General features: G+C 42.7%; 1 protein-coding gene and 1 pseudogene across 12 annotated transcripts in view; one reads left to right on the forward strand and one right to left on the reverse strand.

Annotated features, from left to right (window-relative positions):
• CLOCK (clock circadian regulator) overlaps positions 1-22,278 on the forward strand; it is a 76,729-nt gene that overhangs the window by 9,665 nt on the left and 44,786 nt on the right. For 5 of the 12 annotated variants that reach the window (XM_084856731.1, XM_084856742.1, XM_084856733.1 and 2 more), the window contains exons 2-4: positions 19,308-19,453; positions 19,868-19,959; positions 20,938-20,997. In XM_084856731.1, coding sequence (XP_084712857.1) covers positions 19,913-19,959; positions 20,938-20,997 — 107 coding nt within the window. In that variant the 5' untranslated portion in view covers positions 19,308-19,453; positions 19,868-19,912. Of the gene's footprint in view, positions 1-16,921; positions 17,082-18,659; positions 18,752-19,307; positions 19,454-19,867; positions 19,960-20,937; positions 20,998-22,278 lie in introns of those variants that run through there. The other 7 variants (XM_084856736.1, XM_084856738.1, XM_084856735.1 and 4 more) reach the window with 7 other exon arrangements.
• On the reverse strand, positions 13,367-16,050 carry LOC146344142 (uncharacterized; annotated as a pseudogene).

Here is a 22,278-nt window from a genome sequence, read left to right on the forward strand (position 1 = left end):
TATGTATGCAAGGGTTAACTATGTTTTCTTGTTAACTAGGAACTCTGTTTAATTCTGATCAAGATGGAACTTTAGTTAGCATTAATCATGGCTAGTTCTGGTGCAGATGTAATACTAAATGACAACTGTTCTTGGATGTCATGACAGCCTAGGATATATACTATGGAGCCCAGTATAGAAATGCTTTAAATATAACCCTGCCCACAAGTGTGTGTCAGAGGTCCTGCTCACGTGTCTGCTGGTAAAATCAGTTAGATTGGTGAGCACATGAGACAGGGACTTCTTGGTTGTGGCCCTGCAGTTGTGGAATCTCTTCCAATTAACAGTTGCTTGGTCTCTTTAGTTCTGGCACTCAATAAAGCTTTAAAACCTAGCTTTTTACTACTGAAAATACCTTACTAATTAACGAGTGAATAGTGTGATCTTAAACAGTTTTTCTCATGTGTCTTTTTAGTTGTGTCTACTTTATGCTTACGTATTCTGCCTAATGTTCCATTGTTTTTATTTTTTTATGTGCATTGCTTTGTGAGGGTTTGGCCCTGAAAAGTGATTAACAAATAACTGGAATAAATACATAAAAGAAATAGGGAGGGAAAGAGTGCCTGAGCCTATGGCCTGCTCCTTAATCATGGTTAAGAGATCAGTGTTGTGTCTGCACTGGCAGATAAGTATGGCCTTTGCATTTTTTATTTTTTCTACATGTTCTTCAAAAGCAGACTATAAAGACAACTGAAAAATATTGGGGGCAACAACAAAATCTTAAGTATAGAAGAGAATTGGGTGCAAAGCAAAGAGGGGAAACAATAGCTGAGCAGAAAGTCTTCTCAGGTTGGAGGACAGATGGGAAGGAAAATAATAAAAGATGCTTAGTGGGACAGAGAAATTCTGACTTAGGAAACAACAAGGTGAGACCTCAAGAATGATGGAAGAGATCGTCACAAACTCAAAATCAAGTTTAGAGATTAAACTTGGTACGCAGATAAAAACATGAGGTGCAGTATTCATAAATTATATATTCCAGATTGATCATGTAGACTTAGTGAAGTTATTTCGGAAGAAGTGGATTGTAAAATTCCATGATAAATTACGAAATGATAGGATTTGTTTTAAGAAAATTCATATAAAATGAACGACAGCAACAAACATCTATAACATGCATTCTTGTTTTGTAATGCATAGGAAATTGTCCTCAAAATCTTATTTGGAGTGGTGAACAACAAGGTAAAAGAATAAAACACCAAGTTAAAAGAGTTAAAACATTAAAAAAAAAGACAAATCCCAATAAGGTGGAATTTAATAAACCGTGGCTGGTCATGCAAGGAAGGCCTCTCGAAATAACGTCTTCAGGAGGTGCTGGGAGGAACACAGTGTTGGTACCTGCCTGACCTCTAAAGGCGGGAATTCCACAGGAAGGGGCCACCACACTGAAGGCTGTTTTCCTGGTGGACTCCAACCAGGCCATGGGTCCATGTGGAACCACCAGGAACATGCCCTCTGATGACCTCAATGACCAGGCAGGTTGGTAAAGAAGGAGGCACTCTGTCAGCTATCTTGGACCCAGTTGTTTAGGGCTTTGTACACTAGTACTAATACCTTAAACCTGGCCTGGTAGTGAATAGGCAGCCAGTGCAGTTCCCTCAGCAAAGGAGTTACATGCTGAAAAGGTGCAGCTTCTGTACTAGTTCCCGCTTCTGGATGAGCTTCAAGGGCAGCCCCACATGGAGCACATTGCAGTAATACAGTCTTGAGGTTACCAATGCCTGTACCACTGTGGCCAAGCTATCCCTGTCCAGGAGAGGATGTAGCTGGTGAACCAGCCAAAGATGGTAAAAGGCACTCCAAGCTGCTATGGCCACTTTGGCCTCCAGCAATAATGATGGATCTAGGAGTACCCCCAGACTATGGACCTGATCTTTCAGAGGGAGTGCAACCCCATCCAGAACAGGCGCAATGAGCCTATCTCCTGGACCTGGGAACCACTCACCCACAGGGCTTCCATCTGCCAGGATTCAGCTTCAGTCCATTGGCCCTCATCCAGCCAAAATCTTATTCACTTATAATTCCATTTCAAAAATTGAAATATGAGCTCAGATATGAGCACAAAAAGTACTTTATGAGTGAGTGAGTGATCTGAAGCCACGAGTAAAGAATAAGAGGTCTTGTGGTAATGGCAGAAACGTCACTAAAAATGCCAACTCTGGACCAAACTGTACATGACACAGGAGATCTGTGATCAGATTTCACAGCTTAAATGGAGTGTGTGTGAGGGGGAAGGGGGGGGGCGTAAATTGGCTTGGGGCACTGGTAGTGGCAGTAGGGGAGGATGTGTTTAACCATTTCCCCTTCACTGTTATTAACATCTCCTTTCGCAGTGTGGCTGCCCTGAGCCAGTTTCAGGGCCCTGTAACTGCTTTAAAGTTTAAAAAAAATGTCAGGAGACCTGATCACAGATCTTCTGTGTCATGTGATGTTTCAGTGGGATTGAAAAAAAATTAAGTCTTTTAAGAATTATTGGAAAAACATTGAAAATAAAACTGCAAGGATTGTAGTAATGTCATCATACTATAGAAGTCTGTGATTCATCCATTATAAAGTAAACTGAAATGATCAGGTGAATAGATACCTACCTTTTGAAGAAAGTGTTAATTTGCTTGGATTTTAAAGTGTATTTATTATTCTTATTTATATTCTACTTTTTGATCATTTGATCCTCAAAGCAGCAAACAGATTAAATAATAAAACAATTTATCAGTTAAACAAATACTAAGACAGACAGCCCTTAAATTTACCAAAATGACTGAAGTTCAATATGATAGAAGGTTATAAAATTATAAGTTGGGTAAGAATGTACAGAGATACATTATCCACTTGCAAAGTAGCTCTTGGGGATTTCCCTATCACATAGACAAACCTACCTGTTTTCTCATCAAGGCTTGGGTGTTATCTTGATCCCAGAAGAAGAGCCTAGATGAAGAGCCTGAAGCTAGCCACACTCTTGGTGTTGGTGACTGTGACTATTCGAAAGGACTGAATTGGCTAAAATCTGTGTAGTGTGAGGGAAAAGACAAACAGTAGGAAAAATAAACTTTCTCCATCACAGGAAGTACATCTTTTATCTCCACCTGCTATTTACTGGTCTTCTATGAGAACTAGGAATAACCAAACTTCTTTGATTATTCTATATTCTTAATTATTTAAGATGTCAGGGTTCAGGCTGGAAGATCCTACCCAAAGACCAGGGATAGACTGGGCTATATGGCTAGATTTTTTTATCTCTTGAAAAGGCTGAACAGCCTCTTTGCCCAATATGCTGTACCACTTAACTATAGTGGAGCCTGTCAAATCCTTCGAAGCAGTATCAGTATCAGTTTCTCTGATCTCAAGGAAGCTGATCCATACTTGCCTGTGATCACTTACCCTACCTTTTGTTTTCTTATAACTGGTTTCCCTACACTTGGTACCTGAACCTTGACCTAAAGGAACTCTCACCACTGCAGGAAAATAAACTGACAATCCTGTCCATGAGTAAATGTTCCCCAGTTCCCCAGTGTGTTGCAGGCTTGACCACAAATATTAAACAAACAAAACAAAAGGAAGTATTGCTTCACACAATGCATAATTAAATTACATTAGTCAATGCTATAGGGTTACATTAGTCAATGCTATAGATCAATACATGTCAGATAAGGGGCAGATAGAATGGCTATTGTCATTTAGTTCTGCTAGTGAACTTCGCTGTGGCATATAGCTGTTTAGTGTTGGAAGGCAGGGTGCTGCATTAGAAGAACTATTGTATCTGTTCCAGCATGACATCCCTTTTGATCCAAAGAATCCACTAGAAACTTGCTGGTCCTTGTACCCACCATTGAACAGTTCCCCTACTTAGACACCCTGCTTAGATGATTTGTTAGCCTTCACATATTTCCTGCTGAGGTGACATAGACATCTCTTATCTCTTGATGAAAGAGTTTTGCATCATTACCTGTGGGTGAGACAGGAATGTTGCTGAACTCTGTGGGCTTCCATGCTTGAACGCTGGTTACCAGAGAACAGCTTTTCACTCAGCACAGTGGTAGATCTAATTGCTTGAGAGCTGGGCTGTGTTATGTTGAAGCTTGAGAGGCATGTTTTCTTAGACAGGTGATTAACAGAATATTGGGTTTATGAAAAGCTTCTGAAACTTATTGACTATGGAATATTCTTGGGAAAATTTACTGCAATATTTACCAAGGCCAAGAGCAAGGTTTTACACACACATTTGTGATGGTTAAACCAGTTTTGTGATTTGAGGAACCCTGATTTCAAACATTAGGGATTGAAAATAAACAGTGGTATTTAGTTAATTCAGTTCAGTAGCATGCAGCACTGGGAGTTATCTGATACACTGCCAGCTTCTGCTTTTACCACCGTAGTGGCCTTGTATCTAAGTAGGATTGCTGTGCCATTAATAACTATATAGAAAGGAGACCTTCAGCTTCTGAAGGGTTGCTATAGTTGGAAAAGCTAGAATTCTTTGTACTTAAAAGCAGTTAAAGTCATGGAAATTGAGAAATGACCCAATTAAACTACTGAGGTTTCATAGATTGGTTGTTGTTGTTGTTGTTCAGTCGTTCAGTCATGTCCAACTCTTCGTGACCCCATGGACCATAGCACGCCAGGCCTTCCTGTCTTCATAGATTGGTGCTATATTGCAATTCATATGCAAAAGACAACCAGTGAAGGAACCGGCAATACTTCATCCTATACATTCAGGCTTGGATCATACCCTGTAGAGTTGTGGGAATTAAGTTTTGACACTAGTTGTTGTTATGTGGTGCAAACAAGCTATTGTTAGTGGCTGTGTTTTAAGCAAGAGGAAAATAAAGTGGTTTAAGTCTACTAGCTTTATTGTCATTGAGAAATATTGGTCTGGTTCTCACATAACAACATGCTGGGACTTGCTCGGAGGTGTACTTTTTTCTGCCTAAACTTGCACAGGATTGTACCCTTAATTACTTTAAAATAGGGGTGAGTAGGAACATTTTGAAGATTGCTGTGGTTTTCTTACAGCATTCTACTTATCAGTTTGACCATTCTGTGTTTGTTTAGCTAGACAATTGATTAATAATATGGTAAATCTAAAGTGCTCATGGATTCCGTTAGAAGTTTAATTTGAAAACATAAGGCCCCAGGCCTGAACCAAGCTATTAGTAGTTTTAGAGGGGCTTAGATGATTCATAATGCTCTCTGACTTTGGTTCAGAAGGCTGCTGTTTTCCCTAACAGGCCTCTTGATTTACCAAGATGAGTCAAAGAGCAGTAGGGCAGCTTCAAACACATTCCATACTAATGAGTGGAGTGTCTTATCAAGATGTGCCTGAGAAGTGAAGCTATGTTTAGGCTGAGCTGCAGGTGTCTGTGCTGGGAAAGCTGCAGATGAATGCTAATTAACGCTTGCTGTTGTCATGCTGCCTCACTGCTAACATGTCTGGTATAAAACCCATTTTACCCCATGGCTCTGGGTTCAGAGAAGCTATCCGATCCAACCATTAGGTACGCCTGTGTGCTGATTGTACTCAATAAAGTATCTCCTTGTAAGTAAACCTGGATCTGATTTATCACTATCTTGGCACCTCTAAATTAAGAGTTTGAAGCCTACTGCAGGGGCAATACAGAAATACAATATTAACATGTAAAAAGTTCCCATAATTCCCAGTCCAGAGAATTAGAATACTACTTTATTTGTGTTTTTTGCGCAGGGTCAGTTACATCATATAGGTATCTGTTATATAATATAATGTAATGTAATAATATAAAATATATTAATTTTATATATTTTAATATATTTAAGAAATATATGTTTAATTTTAAAAGTTATATTTTATTTTTAATTATACCTCAGACATTTTTAATTTTGCAGATCACACATAATTATAATTTCTGTTCGGGAAATGGTTCACATATTCAGTTCAGATGTTCCATTCTGGTGTGTCTCTGATTCTTTCTTGATAGGTAGACAAAACTGGACCAGTTTTCACACTGCTTTCTCTAGAATGCTCCTGTTGACTTTGGTAGCACTTTTTGGAGTCAATGGCTTTAGAACTATGAGTTGTGTAAAAAACTACACTTACATTTTCAAAAGCGAATGGTTCTGTGTTTGGAATTCTGATTAGCCATCCTGGCAAGCAGGGGTTTGTTTGTTGCAAGATGTAGTTAGTCATTGAGTTTCATGGGGATGAACTCCTCTAATAAGTAGACCCAGTTCTAAAAAATGATTCTTGCCTATTTTATGATTTTTGAAAACCTTCTGATAGGAAAGGGCAAATGGACATAGGGGTTGAGAGATGCTGAGGAGGGATAACTGGGATATGGAAGTGACAGGCAGGTATATTTGGCCCATTGAGGCTGCAATCTTATGCACACTTACCTGGAAGTAAGTCCCAGTGAGGTCTTGCTCTTGATTAAACTTGCATAAGATTGCACTGTAAGTATGGAAAGTAGGTCCTGCAGTCCATTTAGCATTAATTATGGCTCAGTCCCATTGGAAACAATGGAAAAGCTAATCATGACTAACATTAGGTTCCATTGCTTTCAGTTGGACTCAGTCACAACTCACTGTAACTGGATTGGAGCCAGACTGAAAGGCTATGGAGAAACAAGGGTAAATACTTGGATGTTGGAGCATAAGATAAAGGTTAGGCAAACCCAGATTTTTGTCATCGTTTGCTATATATTGCCATTTGGTTACTGTAAGCTTACTTGTGGGTCAATAAAATAACATAATAACTTGTGGTATTTTGTGGTTTTTGGTTGCTGTAAACAATATAACCTTTTTGCTTATTATCAAGTTATTAGGTTTTATTATTAGTATTAATATATAATATATTATTATTGATATATTGTCACTGCTGATTCAGTTTTTCAAAAATATATTGGGGAAAATGTGTGGGTAGGATTTAAAATAGAGTTTATTTAAAGATTGGTAGAGCTTTTTGTGGCTTGATTGTGGTCCTTTGATAAGGTTCATGGGTGACATGGCAGCTCATGGTCCCTGGTTCACATCTGGCTAGTTCATGGACCAGAGGAGTGTGATGGCTTCCCCTATGTCTCAGAACTGATTTAACAACGATGTTAAGAGGGCATAGTTGCAAGGCTTGCAGGATTCCCATGCCTATTTTATTAACAATGATTGGATCCTGATTTAGGTGTGTGCAGCTGGATGGTTCAAGGCATCATCACCTATTTGTATGCCGCTTTTCCACAAAATTGTGCCCAAAGCGGCTCACAACAGATGAACAACAATAAATATAATTTGCAAGCTCTCAAACAGCAATAAATATAACAATATTCAAAAATACATAGAAAAAATTACATATAATCATAATGTTGGCAGATAAGTACACAGTAGAAATATCAATACATACAATATCCAATAAAACAGTACAGATAAACTAAACTAATCTAACAGCTGATCACCAAACAGGGGAGAGAATAAAACACAATGCGGAAATATAAAAAATATATAAATAAATCTCCATTCCACATGAAAGTTCTCCACAAATAGCCTACAAGCACAGGTTGGCAGGTATACTTCTCACTTGCAGCAGGCAGGCAGGATGCCTGCCTAATGCCTGCCAGCTCTCATCTCCTCCCTTAGTTCCTTCTCTATCTCTCACCTGGGAAGATAAAGATTGCCAGTCCTTCTTCAAGCCCCATATACCCACACTGTTTTGACATTACTCAGCTGCTCTCCACCAAACACTTCTTCCAGCACTGGTCTTCAGGTAGCAGACTTTATCAGGTTCCAAGGTGGTGGGTGGGGTCAGGCAGGTGGAAATACCAAGCCCCTTTATGTTAATCCCTGTTCACCAAACACTAATTGTGTGATGGAGTGGCCCCTGTGGCCTTGAGGGAGGAGGTGGTGTGACTGCTCCTGAAAAATCCCTCCCTGGATCTAGAGATTTATACTAACTATACTCCAGTCATAAGTACCCCCTTTCCGGATAAGGTGCTTGAAAGGGTGGTGGTGTCTTAGCTGCAGGTGCTCCTGGGTTAAACTGATGATGTTGATCCATTCCAGTCTGAGTTCAGGCCCAGTTTCCAGACAGAATTGGCCTTGGTCATCCTTATGGATGACCTTCAGGAGAGGGATGGGATGTTTTGACTCTGTTACTTCTTTGTCTCTCAGCAGCTTTTGATACAGTTGACCATGGTATCCTCCGGGACAGTATCTGTGATTTGGGAGTTGGAGGCACTCTTTTATGGTGGTCCAGCTCTTTCTTACAGGGTTGGTTCCAGAGAATAGCATTGGATGACTGTGCCTTGGCCCCCTGGCAGTTGAACTCTGGGATGTCACAGAGCACTGTTTGGTCCCCAGTGGTGTTTAACATCTATGTGAAGCTGTTAGGAGTGGTCATTGGGAGATTTGAGGCAAGGCGTCATCAGTATGTTGATGACACCCAGGTTTGTTTCTCTGTAACATCTCAGTCAGGAGAGGCTGTGCATGTTCTGAACTGGTGTCTGGGTGCCTTCATGGGCTGAATGACTGGGGCTGAATCCTGGTTAGACAGTGATCCTATGGATGGGTGTTTCCCAGGTCCAGAAATTGGGTTATTTGCCTGTTCTGGGTGGAGTTGCACTTCCCCTGAAGGAACAGGTCTGTAGTTTGGGGGTGCTCCTGGATCCATTTTTGTCACTGGAGGCCCACGTAACTTCAGTTGCTTGGAGTATCCACCACCAACTTTGTCTGGTATAATAACTATGCACATGCATACTTGGATAGGGATAGCCAAGCCACTGTAGTTCATGCACTGGTAACCTAATGATTAGACTGCTTTAATACACTCTGTGTGGGGATGCCCTTGCTTGCACCTGGTTCAGAAGCTGAATCTTTTGCAGTATGCAGCAGCTAGGGTGCTCAATAGGACACCTAGCTGTATACACATTACACCTGTGTTAAAATAATTTCACTGGCTGCCTATTAGCTACTGAGCCATGGTCAAGGTTCTGTTCTTAACATTCAAAGCCCTAATCAACTCGGGAGCACTGTATTTAGCAGACTGCCTTCCTCTATTTCCAGCCAGACAACTTTTAAAATCTTCAGAGGAGGCCTTGCTGGTCATTCTGCAACCTACAGAATGTCATCATGTAATATCTAGAAAGTGGGCCTTCTCAGTAGTGGCACCCACTACTGAGTCTCTCTGGAACACCTCCCCTGTGTGGTTCAGGAGGTTGAAAATGTGGTGTGTTTTAAACGTTTCCTGAAAACATACCTCTTCACATAAGCTTTCCCTGGCTTGTAATTGATATTATGATGCTGCTCCATTTGATGGTCTTCTGTTTTTTTATTGTTTCTTTAACTTATTTCTTTTTTGTTGTAGCTGTAATTGTTTATTAATAGGGTATTTTAATAGGGGTTTTAAATGCTTTGGCATGTAAACTGCATAGTGATTTTGTTATATCAAGTGGTACAAAAGATTATTAATAAAAAATATACTTGGCTGACTGAAGCAGGTTTCTTCACTGCTTCTCCACAGCAGCCCCTTCAGCCCCCCCAAATACTACACAGAGGGTTGGGGGACCCTGCTGAATGGGGTGGGCTGTGGTCTAGGGGCATGGGGATCCCCCAAAATCGGGCAGAGGCACCTTCTGTGAACAGAACTCCATTCATGGAAGGTGCCTCTGCCTGATTTTCAATGACCCCCCTTCTCCCTGCACCACAGCTTGCTTGAAGAGTATTTTATATACATAATTGGCTGTCCTTAAAAAGCACTACGCAAAAACCCAAGTAAAACTGAATCTGACTGGGCCTAAAGTTGCTCTACGGATCCTTGCTAGTGGTTGTTTTGAATTGAGAGACTGGCAGCACAAACCTACACAGCAGTAAATTCCACTGGCCCAGTTCACATGTCAATAGTAGTCACCGTCTGTGAATGGGGTACTTTTTAAAGTTTTGCTTACTAAATACAAATAAAATAAAGATGCTCAGTTAGATCTCTCTAGGTAATGGGTAGACAACTTGTGGCCCTCCAGATGTTTTGGCCTATCGCTCCTATCAACTCTAGCCAGCATAGCCAACCTCGAGGAGTGAGAGGAGCTGTAGGCCAAAACCTCTGAAGGCCACAAGTTGCCCACCCCTGCCCTAGGGCATCAGAACATTTTCCAATGCAAACTGAACATTTTCCTATTCAAATGACCCTAATTTGCATTGGAATCCCCCCCCTCCGGAAAACTCCCATCACTTGCTTACTCTCAGGTAAGTGTGCTAGAATTGCAGCCTGAGAGCCAGTACATGTAATACAATTTAGAACTCAAAAATTCTCTGTTTATCTAATGTGCACAAATATTTTTTTTTCTCTTTGGGGATGCTTCTAATTTATTATTGTGTACAAGGTTTCTTTATTTTTCTGTCTCACTTTCGTCCTCTGCTGGATGACTATTTGGTTTTCAAGGGCAGTCCAAGTATATTTGCTTGGGCTTTGTGGTGACAAAATTGCTTGCAAGAAAACTTTTTGGTTATATAGCAGCAGGAGCTGGAAGGCATCAGGTAGATTATTGGGACAGAAAGACTGAATTGCTACAATAAGCTCTATACAATTAAAGCAGAGAGTAGAAGACTGCCTTTAAAGGACTAAAGCAGAATATTGTAGGTCTACAAAAAGTTCTGATTCACTTTCCTATTCAAAACTAAGCAATTTGATGATAGAGAAAACTGAGGGTTCAGGGGGAAAGTCTGCTCTTCCTAGGCGGTTAAATAACTATTCATCTGTGTGTAAGGCACCAACCTGGTGCCTATACTGCTGTCTTTTAGACACAGGGCAAACTCATTTTCATTTACCCAGGCATTTTAAATGTTGCTGCTGCTTTTAGCAGGTTTTACTATTTTATTTGCTGCTTTTATTATAGTTAGGTTTTTATTCTTGTTGTAAACCACCCTGAAATCTAGGAGAATGAAGGGATTATTGAACCACATGGTAAGAGAGAAACATTGGAAATAGCTTTGTTAAGCATATGGTATTGAAAGCTGGAGGAGGAATTTAAAAATGTCACCAACCAGTAGGAAACCCCCCCCCCTATTTTTGTACTACTTAAGAAATTTTGCTGCATTTATTTTGTCCAATGTACTATTTAGAATATCAACTAATATGTATATGTGGCAGGTAAAAACTTCTCTGCTTTCTCAGGCTGTTTCAAGTGGTGATTTAAGGTGTATAGGGAACTGCTCTGTAGTGTTTGTTGTGTGGGTTTTAAGTCCTGAAATCTCCCTCTCTTTTTTCCTGACATGTCACTTATAAAACCTGGCTGGGAGGGAACAGCTGGCCTGGCCAGTGCGGTGATCAATGCCTCCTTGCGAGAGGGAGTGCTCCCAGACCACCTGAAAGGTGGTGGTGAGTCCAATACTTTCCCTGGTCCCAGAAAATGTCACTATAGGCTGGTGGCAAATGTTCCTTTCCTGGGCAAGGTCCTTGGGCAGGTGGTTTGCAACCAGCTTCAGAAGCTCTTGGAAGAAACTGATTATCTGGATCCATTTCAGTGGGGTTCAAGCCTGGTTTTGGCACAGAAAGAACCTTGGTCACCCAAAGACCGGGGAGTGTGACCTTGTTGATTCACCTTGGTGGCTTTTGATACCAGCTACCATGATATCCTTCTGGGACAATTGTCTGAGTTGTGAGTGGGAGGTACTGCATTGCAGTGGTTCCAGCCCTAGTTGGATAGTCAGCTCCAGAAGGTGGTCCTTGGGGGATATTGTTCAGCACTGTAGATTCTCCAGTATGAGGTCCCAAAGGGGTCAGTTTTGTTCCTCATACTATTTAAAATCTACATGAAACCATTGAGTGTGTTCAATCCAGAATTTTGGAGTAGTTGTCATCAGTATGCTGATGATGCACAGCTCTATTTCTTCTTTTAATCTTCCTCAGGTGAGGCTATGGATGTGCCAGATCAGGGCTTGGCTGTAACTGCATCTGGGCTAATAAACTGAAGCTCAGTCCAGACAAGACTGAGATGTTGTTAGTGGGCGGTTCTTCTGACCAGATGGAGGGTGCTCAACCTGTTCTGGATAGGGTTGTACTCCCCTTAAAGAGCAGGTTTGTAGTTTGGTAGTTCTCCTGGAGCCATCTTTGTCACTTCAGGCTCAGGTGACCTGAGTGGCATGGAGCGCCTTCTACCAACTTTGCTTGGTGGCCCAGCTACATCCTTATCTGGACAGGGATAACCTGATTTCAGTCTGTGCTCCAGTAACCTCAAAGTCAGATTAGTGCAATGCACTCTACATGGAGTTGCCTTTGAAGATGGTTCAGAAGTGCCAGCTCATGCAAAATGCAGCGGTGAGATTGATAACAGGGACCAGAAGGTCCAGGCATATAACACGGATTCTTACCCACTTGCACTGGCTGCCGGTATGTTTCCAAGCCTGATTGAAGGTGCTGGTTTTGACCTATAAAACCCTACATGGCTCAGGACTGCAATACCTGGCAGAGCGACTCTCTCAGCATGAACCTACCCATAACTACACTCATCATCCAAGGCCCGCTCCAGGTGTCTCCTCTGACTTGGAAGGTGGCAACGAGGGGGAAGCCTTGTCAGTGGTGGCTCCCCAATTATGGAATGATCTCCCCAGAGAGGCCCACCTGGCATCAAAATGATCTTTTCAGCACCAGGTTAAGAGCTTCCTCTGTTCTCAGGCATTTGACAGTTTATGATAAGGTTTTTAATCTGGTCACGGGATTTTTTTTGGTTGATCATTAAAATTGTTTAGGTGTGCGTGTGTTTGTGTGTTGCCTGTTTATATGTTTCTGTGTAAATGGTTTCTATATTATGTATAATACTGTATTTTTTAAAGTTTTTAATCTTTTTAAACCACCCAGAGAGCTTTGGCTAATGGGCAGTATAGAAATGTAATGAATGAAATGAATGAATAACCTTTTCTCTTCAATCTTCCTAATCTTTCTTCTAAAATATTCTTCTTTCCTGACTGTAAGCATGTAATTGTACAAGTAGTTCATTGCATCCAGTGTGGCTTTGGATTTGTGTTTCTCAGACAGCAACGTCCCCTCCACCTGAAAGCCTCATGGCAAACCACTTTTGAAACTATGGAGAGTCAAAAGGGAGTCTGCTGTTCAAGGTGTGTGTGTGTGTGTGAGTGAGAGAGAGAGAGAGAGAGAGAGAGAAAGCGAAATCGAAATCTCACTGGCCTAGCACAAGTCCTTGGGCATGCCTAGAGAAGAAGTTTCGATACCAGCCATAGTAATCCAAAATTCTAAGCATAATACAGGGTGTTTCAAAATGATGGACCCAATTTCAAAGCAGTATATTTCGCAATGGAAACATGTTACAATTACACAAAAGTTACAAATTGTTTAATGAGTTATCAAGTTTTACTAACCATTTTATAAATGCTCTATGTGCCCTCCCCCTGCTGTACGGACAATATTGAGACGATAGTTGAATTCGTCCTAAATGCCTCTCAAAGTGTCTTCTTCCACTGAAGTCACCGCTGCCGTGATTCTGCTTTTGAAGTCATCCAGATTAGTCACTAATGGTGGTACAAAAACATGTTCTTTGACGTATCCCCACAAGAAAAAGTCGCAGGGTGTAATGTCTGGAGATCTTGGTGGCCAAGAGTGTAGCGTCAAGTCTTGGGGTCTCGTGCGGCCTATCCAACGTTGAGGCAGTGTGTCATATAGAAAATGTTGAACCTGCAGGTGCCAATGTGGGGGTGCTCTGTCTTGCTGAAAAATGAAGTCGTCGGAATCTTCATTAAGTTGTGGAAAGAGCCAATTCTGCAGCATTTCGAGATACGCTTGCCCCATAACTGTGTTTCCCTCAAAAAAGAAAGGGCCATAAACCTTTTTTTGAGAAATGGCACAAAACACGTTCACTTTCAGGTAATTATGCTCATTCTCTATCGTTTTGTGTGGATTTCGTAATCCCCATATGCGCACATTGTGACGGTTAACTTTACCGCTTAGATGAAATGTTGCTTCATAACTAAAAATCAAATGCGGTAAGAAGCTGTCGTCCTCCATGTTCTGTAACATTGCATCACTAAATTCTACACGCTTTCCTTTGTCACCTGCACAAAGAGCCTGTACCAATTGGAGCCGGTATGGCCTCATGATTAAATGTCGCCTTAACACACGCCAGACAGTCGTATGAGAGATCGCAAGTTCTCGGCTGGCACGACGAGTGGACTTGTGTGGGCTACACTGAAAACTCTCTTGAATTCTTCTCACATTCTCTGAAGCCTTGGTCGCCCTGTGCTCTTCCTCTTATTATTTATTTATTAATTAAATTTATTAATTGCCCATCTGGCTGGTCACGCAGCCACTCTGGGCGATGTACAGCATATAATAAAACAGTTTAAAACAATAAAATTCTACAATAAAAACATTTTCTAAAATACCCTAACCCACCCCAAATGCCTGCCCAAACAACCAAGTTTTCAGTGCATGGCGGAAGTTCATTAAAGAGGGAGCATGGCGGAGTTCCCTAGGGAGGGCGGGAGTTCCACAGCGTGTAACCCCACGTAGAACGCATTACAGTAGTCTAAACGAGAGGAGACCAGGGCATGTACTACTGATGGGAGCAGATGGTCGGGAAGGAAGGGGTGCATCCGCCATATCAGATGGAGTTGATACAGCGCAGTTGATACAGATGGAGTTGATACAGATACCTGAGCCTCCATGGACAGCTGGGAGTCTAAAATGACCTCCAGGCTGCGGACCTGGTCTTTCAAGGGTAGCCGTACCCCATTCAACACCAGGTCAACATCCCCCAGCCTCCTCTTGTCTCCCACCCAAAGTACCTCGGTCTTGTCAGGGATCAGCTTCAGCTTATTCCTACCTATCCAGCCACTCACCGTCTCCAGATATTTGGACAGGGATTCTACGGCCAACCTTGGTGAAGATTTGAACGAGAGGCAGAGCTGCGTGTCATCCGCATATTGATGACGCTGCACCCCAGACCTCCTGATGATAGCCCCCAGTGGCTTCACATAGATGTTAAATAGCATCGGGGAGAGGATGGAACCCTGTGGCACCTCACAAGTGAGTGGCCACGGGTCCAAAACCTCCTCACCCAGTGCTACTCTCTGGTACCTGCCAGAGAGGAAGGACCGGAACCACTGCAGTATGGTGTCTCCAATGCCCAACTCCTCCAGGCAGTCCAGGAGGATACCATGGTCAACGGTATCCAAAGCCGCTGAGAGGTTGAGGAGAACAAGGAAGGAGCATTCACCCCTATCCAAAGCCCTCCTCATATCATCCACCAAGGCGACCAAGGCCATTTATGTCCCATGCCCAAGCCTGAAGCCCGACTGAAATGGGTCTAGATAATCGGTTTCTTCCAAGTGTGCCTTCAACTGCATCGCCACCACCCACTCAATCACCTTGCCCCAAAATGGCAGATTTGAGACTGGGCGAAAGTTGTTCAGAACTTGGGGATCCAAGGAGGGCTTCTTTAAGAGCAGGGTTACCACTGCCCCCTTGAGGGCTGATGGCATCACTCCCTCCTCAAGGGAGGCGTTCACCACCGCCCTGATCCCCTCACCCAGTCTCTCTTTGCAGCCCATAATGAGCCAAGATGGGCAAGGATCAAGTAAGCAGGTGGTCGGCTGTACAGATGAAAGCACCTTGTCCACTTCATCAGGAGGAAGAAGCTGGAACCGATCCCACAAAACCGGTTTGCCACAGGCCGCCTCTTGCTCACTAACTGTATCCACAGCATGCGGAGTAACACTCCTAATCCGTTCAATTTTATCTGCGAAGTGCCTTGCCAAGGCCTCATAGGAGGCCTTAGAATGCTCCAGTGGTTCCGGAGCCACAGGACCGACCAGGCTCCGGACCATTTGGAACAGCCTCCTGGGACAGCACTCTGCAGACGTGATAGAGGCAGCATAATATTCCTTACATAAACAGCCCGTTTCCTCAAGTTGTCGGTACCAATGACGAATGCTCTTCGGCATTGGTGGATCAATGCCAAAACGCCATTGAAATACACGCTGCACCGCAATTGCAGATTCAGTCTTGCTGGCCTGCAGAACGCAAAACGCCTTGTGTTGCGGGGTCGCCATCTTGTGAATAACTGAGACTAGGGACTGTTTGTGCACTGAGAGAGGCGTCTGGTGGTAATCATTTGAAACTCTATGCCCCACCATTTCAAGTGGTAAGAGTTTAATTCATGGGCAGTTCGTGGTGGCAGAGATATAGCAATTTCAAATTGGGTCCATCTTTTTGAAACACCCTGTATAAGTAGTGTATGCAATGGAGTGAGAATTGGGGTGTTTAAAGATGGAGGGCTTCTAGCATAGGGGTGCACGAAAGTCACTTACCTGGTCTCGCAGCTTTTCGCGGTGGGGGGGAGGCGCTTCGCTGCTCCCCCCGCGAAGTTCAGGCCGGGGGGGGGGAGGCTTTCAGCCTCGCCCGGCTGAAATTCAGGCCGGGGAGGAGGCGCCTCGCCTCGCCCGGCCGCGAAATTAAAAGTTAAAAATAAAACAAAACACGCCCCCGTGATAGGCTACGTGACGATTAACGTAGCCCATCACGGCTAGATTTGCAAAGTCAGCCATGATAGGCTATGTAAATTGTCACGTAGCCTATCACGGGTGACTTAAAAAAAAAAAGTGCGTACGCAAATGGCGGCCCCCATAGGGAGCCGCCATTCGCGTTCCTTATTTGGTCACTGTAGTCTACGTAAATCTTTACGTAGACTACGGCGAAAATAAGGGCAATGCAAATAGCGTTGCCCTTATTTTCGCCGTAGTCTACATAATCTTTACGTAGACTACAGCAACCAAATAAGGAATGGGAATGGCGGCTCCCTATGGGGGCCGCCATTATCCATACACGCTTTTTTTTTTTTTTAAGTCACCTGTGATAGGCTACGTGACAATTTACATAGCCTATCATGGCTGACTTTGCAAATCTAGCCGTGATAGGCTACGTTAATCGTCACGTAGCCTATCACGGGGGCGTTTTTTTTCCTTTCTTTTATTGGAATGGCGGCGGCGGCAGCCGGTCAAAAGACCGGCTGCCGCTCCTGCCCCGGACGAAGACCCGACGAACCGCCGGCCAGACCCACCGCCGGGAGACACATTCGCCAAAGGTAAGTCCCGTCCTGGGGGGGGGGGTGTGGGGGGCGGAGGGGCGGAGAATTTCTCCCTGAAACTTGTTCAGGGGGCCGAACACGTTGGCGCTCGGCCCCCCGAAGTTTCGGGGAGAAATTCTCCGCCATCCCTATTCTAGCACTACCAATCAAAAGACATTGTGAAGCTATTCAGTCTTTTCCTCCCTGACAGATTTTCTGTTGTAAGAAAAAAATGCGAGAGAAGAAGTAGGGAAACTTGGGAGAGTTATTAATGGAAGACTGCATCGTCTGGACACCCCTACCATGAATGAGGCAGGGTGGTTACACAATAAAAGTCTTTTCTGGAAGCACCCTTAGACCCAGTTCTAAAGGCTGGTGGTGATGGATATAATACTTGCTTCATTCATATTTTTTTTCGAAACTTGTATAATGTTTGGCAAAACTCATATTCTAAAAGTTTAAAAACACGAGCTTCATGTTACAGTGTCTGCATTCTAGATTTCATAAGGACTCTTTGTGCATATTGATGGATACATTTGTTTGCCAAAGGAAAGAATTCTGTTCAGCTAGGAGATAAGGGCTTAACTCCCATAACAAGGAAAGTAGGTCAATAGGACACTAGGCTATCAGGCCAGAAAGACACAAGCAGGTTTTCTGAGTCATGCTCTGATTGGTGTTTTCCCCCCCTCCTTCTCCTGACAGATTGCTTTTCTCTGTATTTCATTTATACCTTTTAAGATCCTTTTTTAAACAAGTAATTGTTATTGTTTGGGTAGTTTTACTGGCAAAATGATATATTAAATGAAAATTAAATGTTCTTGTACTATTTTTTTCTTGGGAGGGAACTCAAAATACCAGTTTGGTATTCTGGACAAGCACCTTTATTTTACTAATCATCACAGCTAGTAGGGGTGGGAGAATGGAATGACACAGAACAGGGGTAGTGTTGCTGTGCTGTCCTGCTTGGTGTAGGCAGCGAGTAAGAACAGGGGAATGGAACATAGCAGCAGTTCCCCTGCCTGAAATAGTTTGGACTGCTTTGCATTTTGACAGCAACAAAATATTCCAATTCCAAGAGTAATGCCTTTTTGCTTTTGTGTATATTTGTGGGACAGTGACAGTAATAATAAATGAAAGTGTTAGTGTAATGGTGGACTCTAGAACTGAAGGCATAAGGCATGCCTGTGTTCTCTGGGCCCAACATGGGATGGGGCCATGCTACATATCTTAAAGAGGGAATGGTGTGATGGGATGATCCTGTGCCAGCTGACATAATGCAAACACCAGCACCACAGGTGCACTCATTGATAGTGTGAAGTACACATATGTTGGTTAGGCATTGGGCATGAGTAGACCAGCATGCATCTAGTAGTAAACTAAATGCAGAATTTGTGCTGCTGTAGACACAGTTTAAGGCAGCCTTTTCCAAACTGGTGCCCTTCAGATGTTTTAGACCATAACTCCCAGCAATCTGGACCATTGGCAATGGTGGCAGGGCCCGATGGGAGTTGAAGTTCTAGTCTGTCAAGATCAAAGTGAAAGATGCTCAAGAACTTTTCCTTCGTCAGACATGCATTTCTGTTTTATTACATTCAGCAGAAAGGGGAAGCCAAAATGAACAAAGGGCTGAAACCAGTCCCCTATGAGGAAAGGTTAGAACATTGGGGACTTCTTAGCTTAAATAGAAGGTGAGTAAGGGAGGGGCATGATAGAGATGTATAAAGTCATGCGTGGTGTGGAGAAATGCTAGAATGTGAGGTCACACATTGAAGCGGAATGGTGGGAGATTCAGGACACATAAAAGGAAGTACTTCTTCCTCAAACAGTGGGATTCATTTCCAGAAGACGTGGTTATGGCCACCAACTTGGACAGCTTTAAAAGAGGATTAGACAAAGTCAAGGAAGAAAAGGTTATCAGTGATCACCAGTTATGATGGATAATGCCTCTCAATACCAGTTGTTGGTATTGCCTCTCAATCCTAGCTGGAGGGTGTTGTTGCACCTCAGCCCTGCTTGTGGGCTCCCCATGGGCATCTGCTTGGCCACAGTGGGAACAGAATGCTGGACTAGATGGGTCTTTTGTGTGATCCAGCACAGCTCTTCTGAAGTTCTTATTTCATTAAATATATTGCTTTGTTCCTGTCATGTATAATTAACATTAGTAGTCACCCTTTATTTTATGTGAAGACATTTGTTAGGTGTAGAATTCTAATAACTTCACCTTTTTTCTTTTCTTTTTAACAGAAGAAACTTTTTTTTTTTTACTGAAACAGAGCTTAATGATCTTCTCTGGAGAATACATTTTGAAGGCACTCTTATCTTACAAGTTGCTCCTTCTGGAATCAATCATTCTAGAATCTCACAATTTATCATCCAGAAAAGTCTAAACGGTAAACCCCTCAAAATTATGCTCAGACAATTTGGATATAGTACCAGTAAAAAGGGAAACTGCTGGAAACATGTTCGCAGACATTGAAAGAACACTTGTTAGGCGCACTATGGGCTTGGGCATTCCTAGCAGGATTTTTTTTTTTTAAGCAGCAGAATCCCATACCATATCACAAATTGCTTTTGAATGTCCATGCAGTTTCCAGAGTAAACTCTGCCATCCAGAATTGTGGGGAGAGGGGTTGGGGAATTATTGAAGAGACACAATGCCAAAGTCTCTTGGGCATGTAGAACTAGTTGCATTGTTCTTTGGATTCTGCCCATTGTTTGTTGTAGTGGCAATAGAGAATTTTATTTGGGGAAAATAAGAGAAACGTTTGAACGTTATATTTCCTTCTGTTTTCATTCTCTCACAGAGCAGAAGTACAAATGTCTACCACAAGACTAAAGTGTGATATGTTATGTTCTTTACCATAAGCACCCATAAAATGAGCTCCATTGCAGACAGGTAACTCATTTCCCAATTTTATTTATTTTTATTTAAGTAATGTTAATGGTTACTTATGACTTAAAACATAATTTTAAAGTTAGGCTGTGTGTTCAAAGGTTATGCTAATCATGGTTTGGTGTGATGAGAATGAGCTACAGCAAGCCTCTGCCTTCCCCTGCCTCCCCTTCTCCTCCACTGTTCCTGCTTCTGTTTTTACCTAACTGCAGCTTGGTTCCTGCTCATTTATTTCAAACCAACTATGGGGGTGTTCACACGTAATGACAACCCATTGGTTTAAAAAGTTGGACAAGTGGGAGAAAGAGGGCATGCTGAGCAGCATGCCCACCTCTTCTGCTGTTACTCAGCCACCCACAACTGGCTCCTGCAGGGCATGACAAGTGAACCTAGACTGCTGGCCTGTTTAGGGGCTAAACAACTTCGTGGTTAACCCATGGTTTGTTGTTGGGTTAAACTGCTCTCTCCTGCTCATGCATGATAACCCACTGGTTTTTAAACCAGTGGGTTGTCATCAAGTGTGAACCAGGCTATGATTAATATTAACTATAGTTCGTTGGTTTGAACTCCTCCTCGTGGCCATGCCAGAACAGGAGAGGGGAGTGGAGGAGTGTGTGAGCCCATGGCTCACTGTGGCTAATTGTCAGCATGCTAAACTATGGTTACGCCTGATTTTCAAACACAACCAGTATAATTGTTTGCCATGACAAACTTCACTTAATGGCAATGCCAGATTGCAAAGATTCATTGAGGATGTGTCAATGTTTCCTCCTAAATTATATCTGTATGTACAGTAGCAAATGTAAACTTTACAAAATTGATTTCAAGACAATTCTCAGAAAAACCATTTCTTTCTAGATCTAGGGAATTAGTAATTTATGGATCAAGGGTTTTTGGCTATTATAGTAACAATTTTTTTTTTGGTATTAGGGTAATTCTGTACTATATTGCTGTCCTCTGAAACCTGTTTTTCTCTTGTAGAGATGATGGTAGCATTTTTGATGGTCTCGTGGAAGAAGATGACAAGGATAAAGCAAAGAGGTATGCTTTCATAGAATAGTAGGGTTGGAAGGGGCCTATAAGACCATTGAGTCCAACCCCCTGCTCACTGCTTTGTGAGATAGCTAGCATGAAACATTTTAGTTTGTGGTCCGGAAGAAATGGGATTGTGCACCCTTGATACAATCCCTTGTAATGTGGGGGAAGCCCCATATCCAGCAGTTTGAGGTGTACGTACAGTGTTTGTGCACCTTGCATACATTGCCACGTGGTCAGCTGTCTGCTCTGATAGTGCTGTTAACCTATTTTGAGGATGGGGAGAAGAGAAGGGAGGACTGATTCAAGTCATCTCTCTTCATCTTCCCCTCTCAATGGCTGACTGACCTGACAATTGACCATCTGATCAGAGGAAGGGATACTTGCATTTGTTTTGCTGCTGTGTGCAAAGATCTGTGGGTGGGGACCTTGGGTTTTTATTTAGCTTCCAGACAGTATTAAAAGATTGGAATACAAGATTAGCATAAGTATACACTGTAAAACCATAACACAATTTAATTTTAGATTATCAGATTTTGTTTTAAATTTAACAAGCATCCAAACTAGACTTTCTTTTTTGTCTGCTGTTCTTTTTCTGATGCACCCATGAAAGACAGAAAATAGAATCACAGAATAGTAGGGTTGGAAGGGGCCTATAAGACCATCGAGTCCAACCCCCTGCTCAATGCAGGAATCCTAGTCAGAGCATCCCTGACAGATGGCTGTCCAGCCTCATCTTGAATGCCTCCAGTGTGGGAGAGCCCACTACCTCCCTAGGTAATTGGTTCCGTTGTCGTATTGCTCTAACAGTCAGGAAGTTTTTCCTGATGTTCAGCCATAATCTGGTTTCCTGTAATTTGAGCCCATTATTCCACGTCTTGCGTTCTGAGATGATCAAGAAGAGATCCTGGCCTTCCTCTCTGTGGCAACCTTTCAAGTACTTGAAGAGTGCTATCATATCTCCCCTCAAGGCTAGTCTTCTCAAGGCTAAACATGCCCAGTTCTTTCAGCCTCTCCTCATAGGGCTTTGTTTCCAGTCCCCTAATCATCCTTGTTGCCCTCCTCTGAACCCTCTCCAGCTTGTCTGCATCCTTCTTAAAGTGCGGTGCCCAGAACTGGACACAGTACTCCAGATGAGGCCTAACCAGTGCTGAGTAGAGGGGAACTAGTACTTCCCAGGATTTGGAAGCTATGCTTCTATTAATGCAGCCCAAAATAGCATTTGCCTTTTTTGCAGCCTCATCACATTGTTGGCTCATATTCAGCTTGTGATCTACAACAATTCCA

The sequence above is a fragment of the Heloderma suspectum genome, chromosome 5 (genome assembly GCF_057233095.1).
Source record: "Heloderma suspectum isolate Gila_16-S chromosome 5, 16-S_ref, whole genome shotgun sequence".
Lineage (NCBI taxonomy): Eukaryota > Metazoa > Chordata > Lepidosauria > Squamata > Helodermatidae > Heloderma > Heloderma suspectum.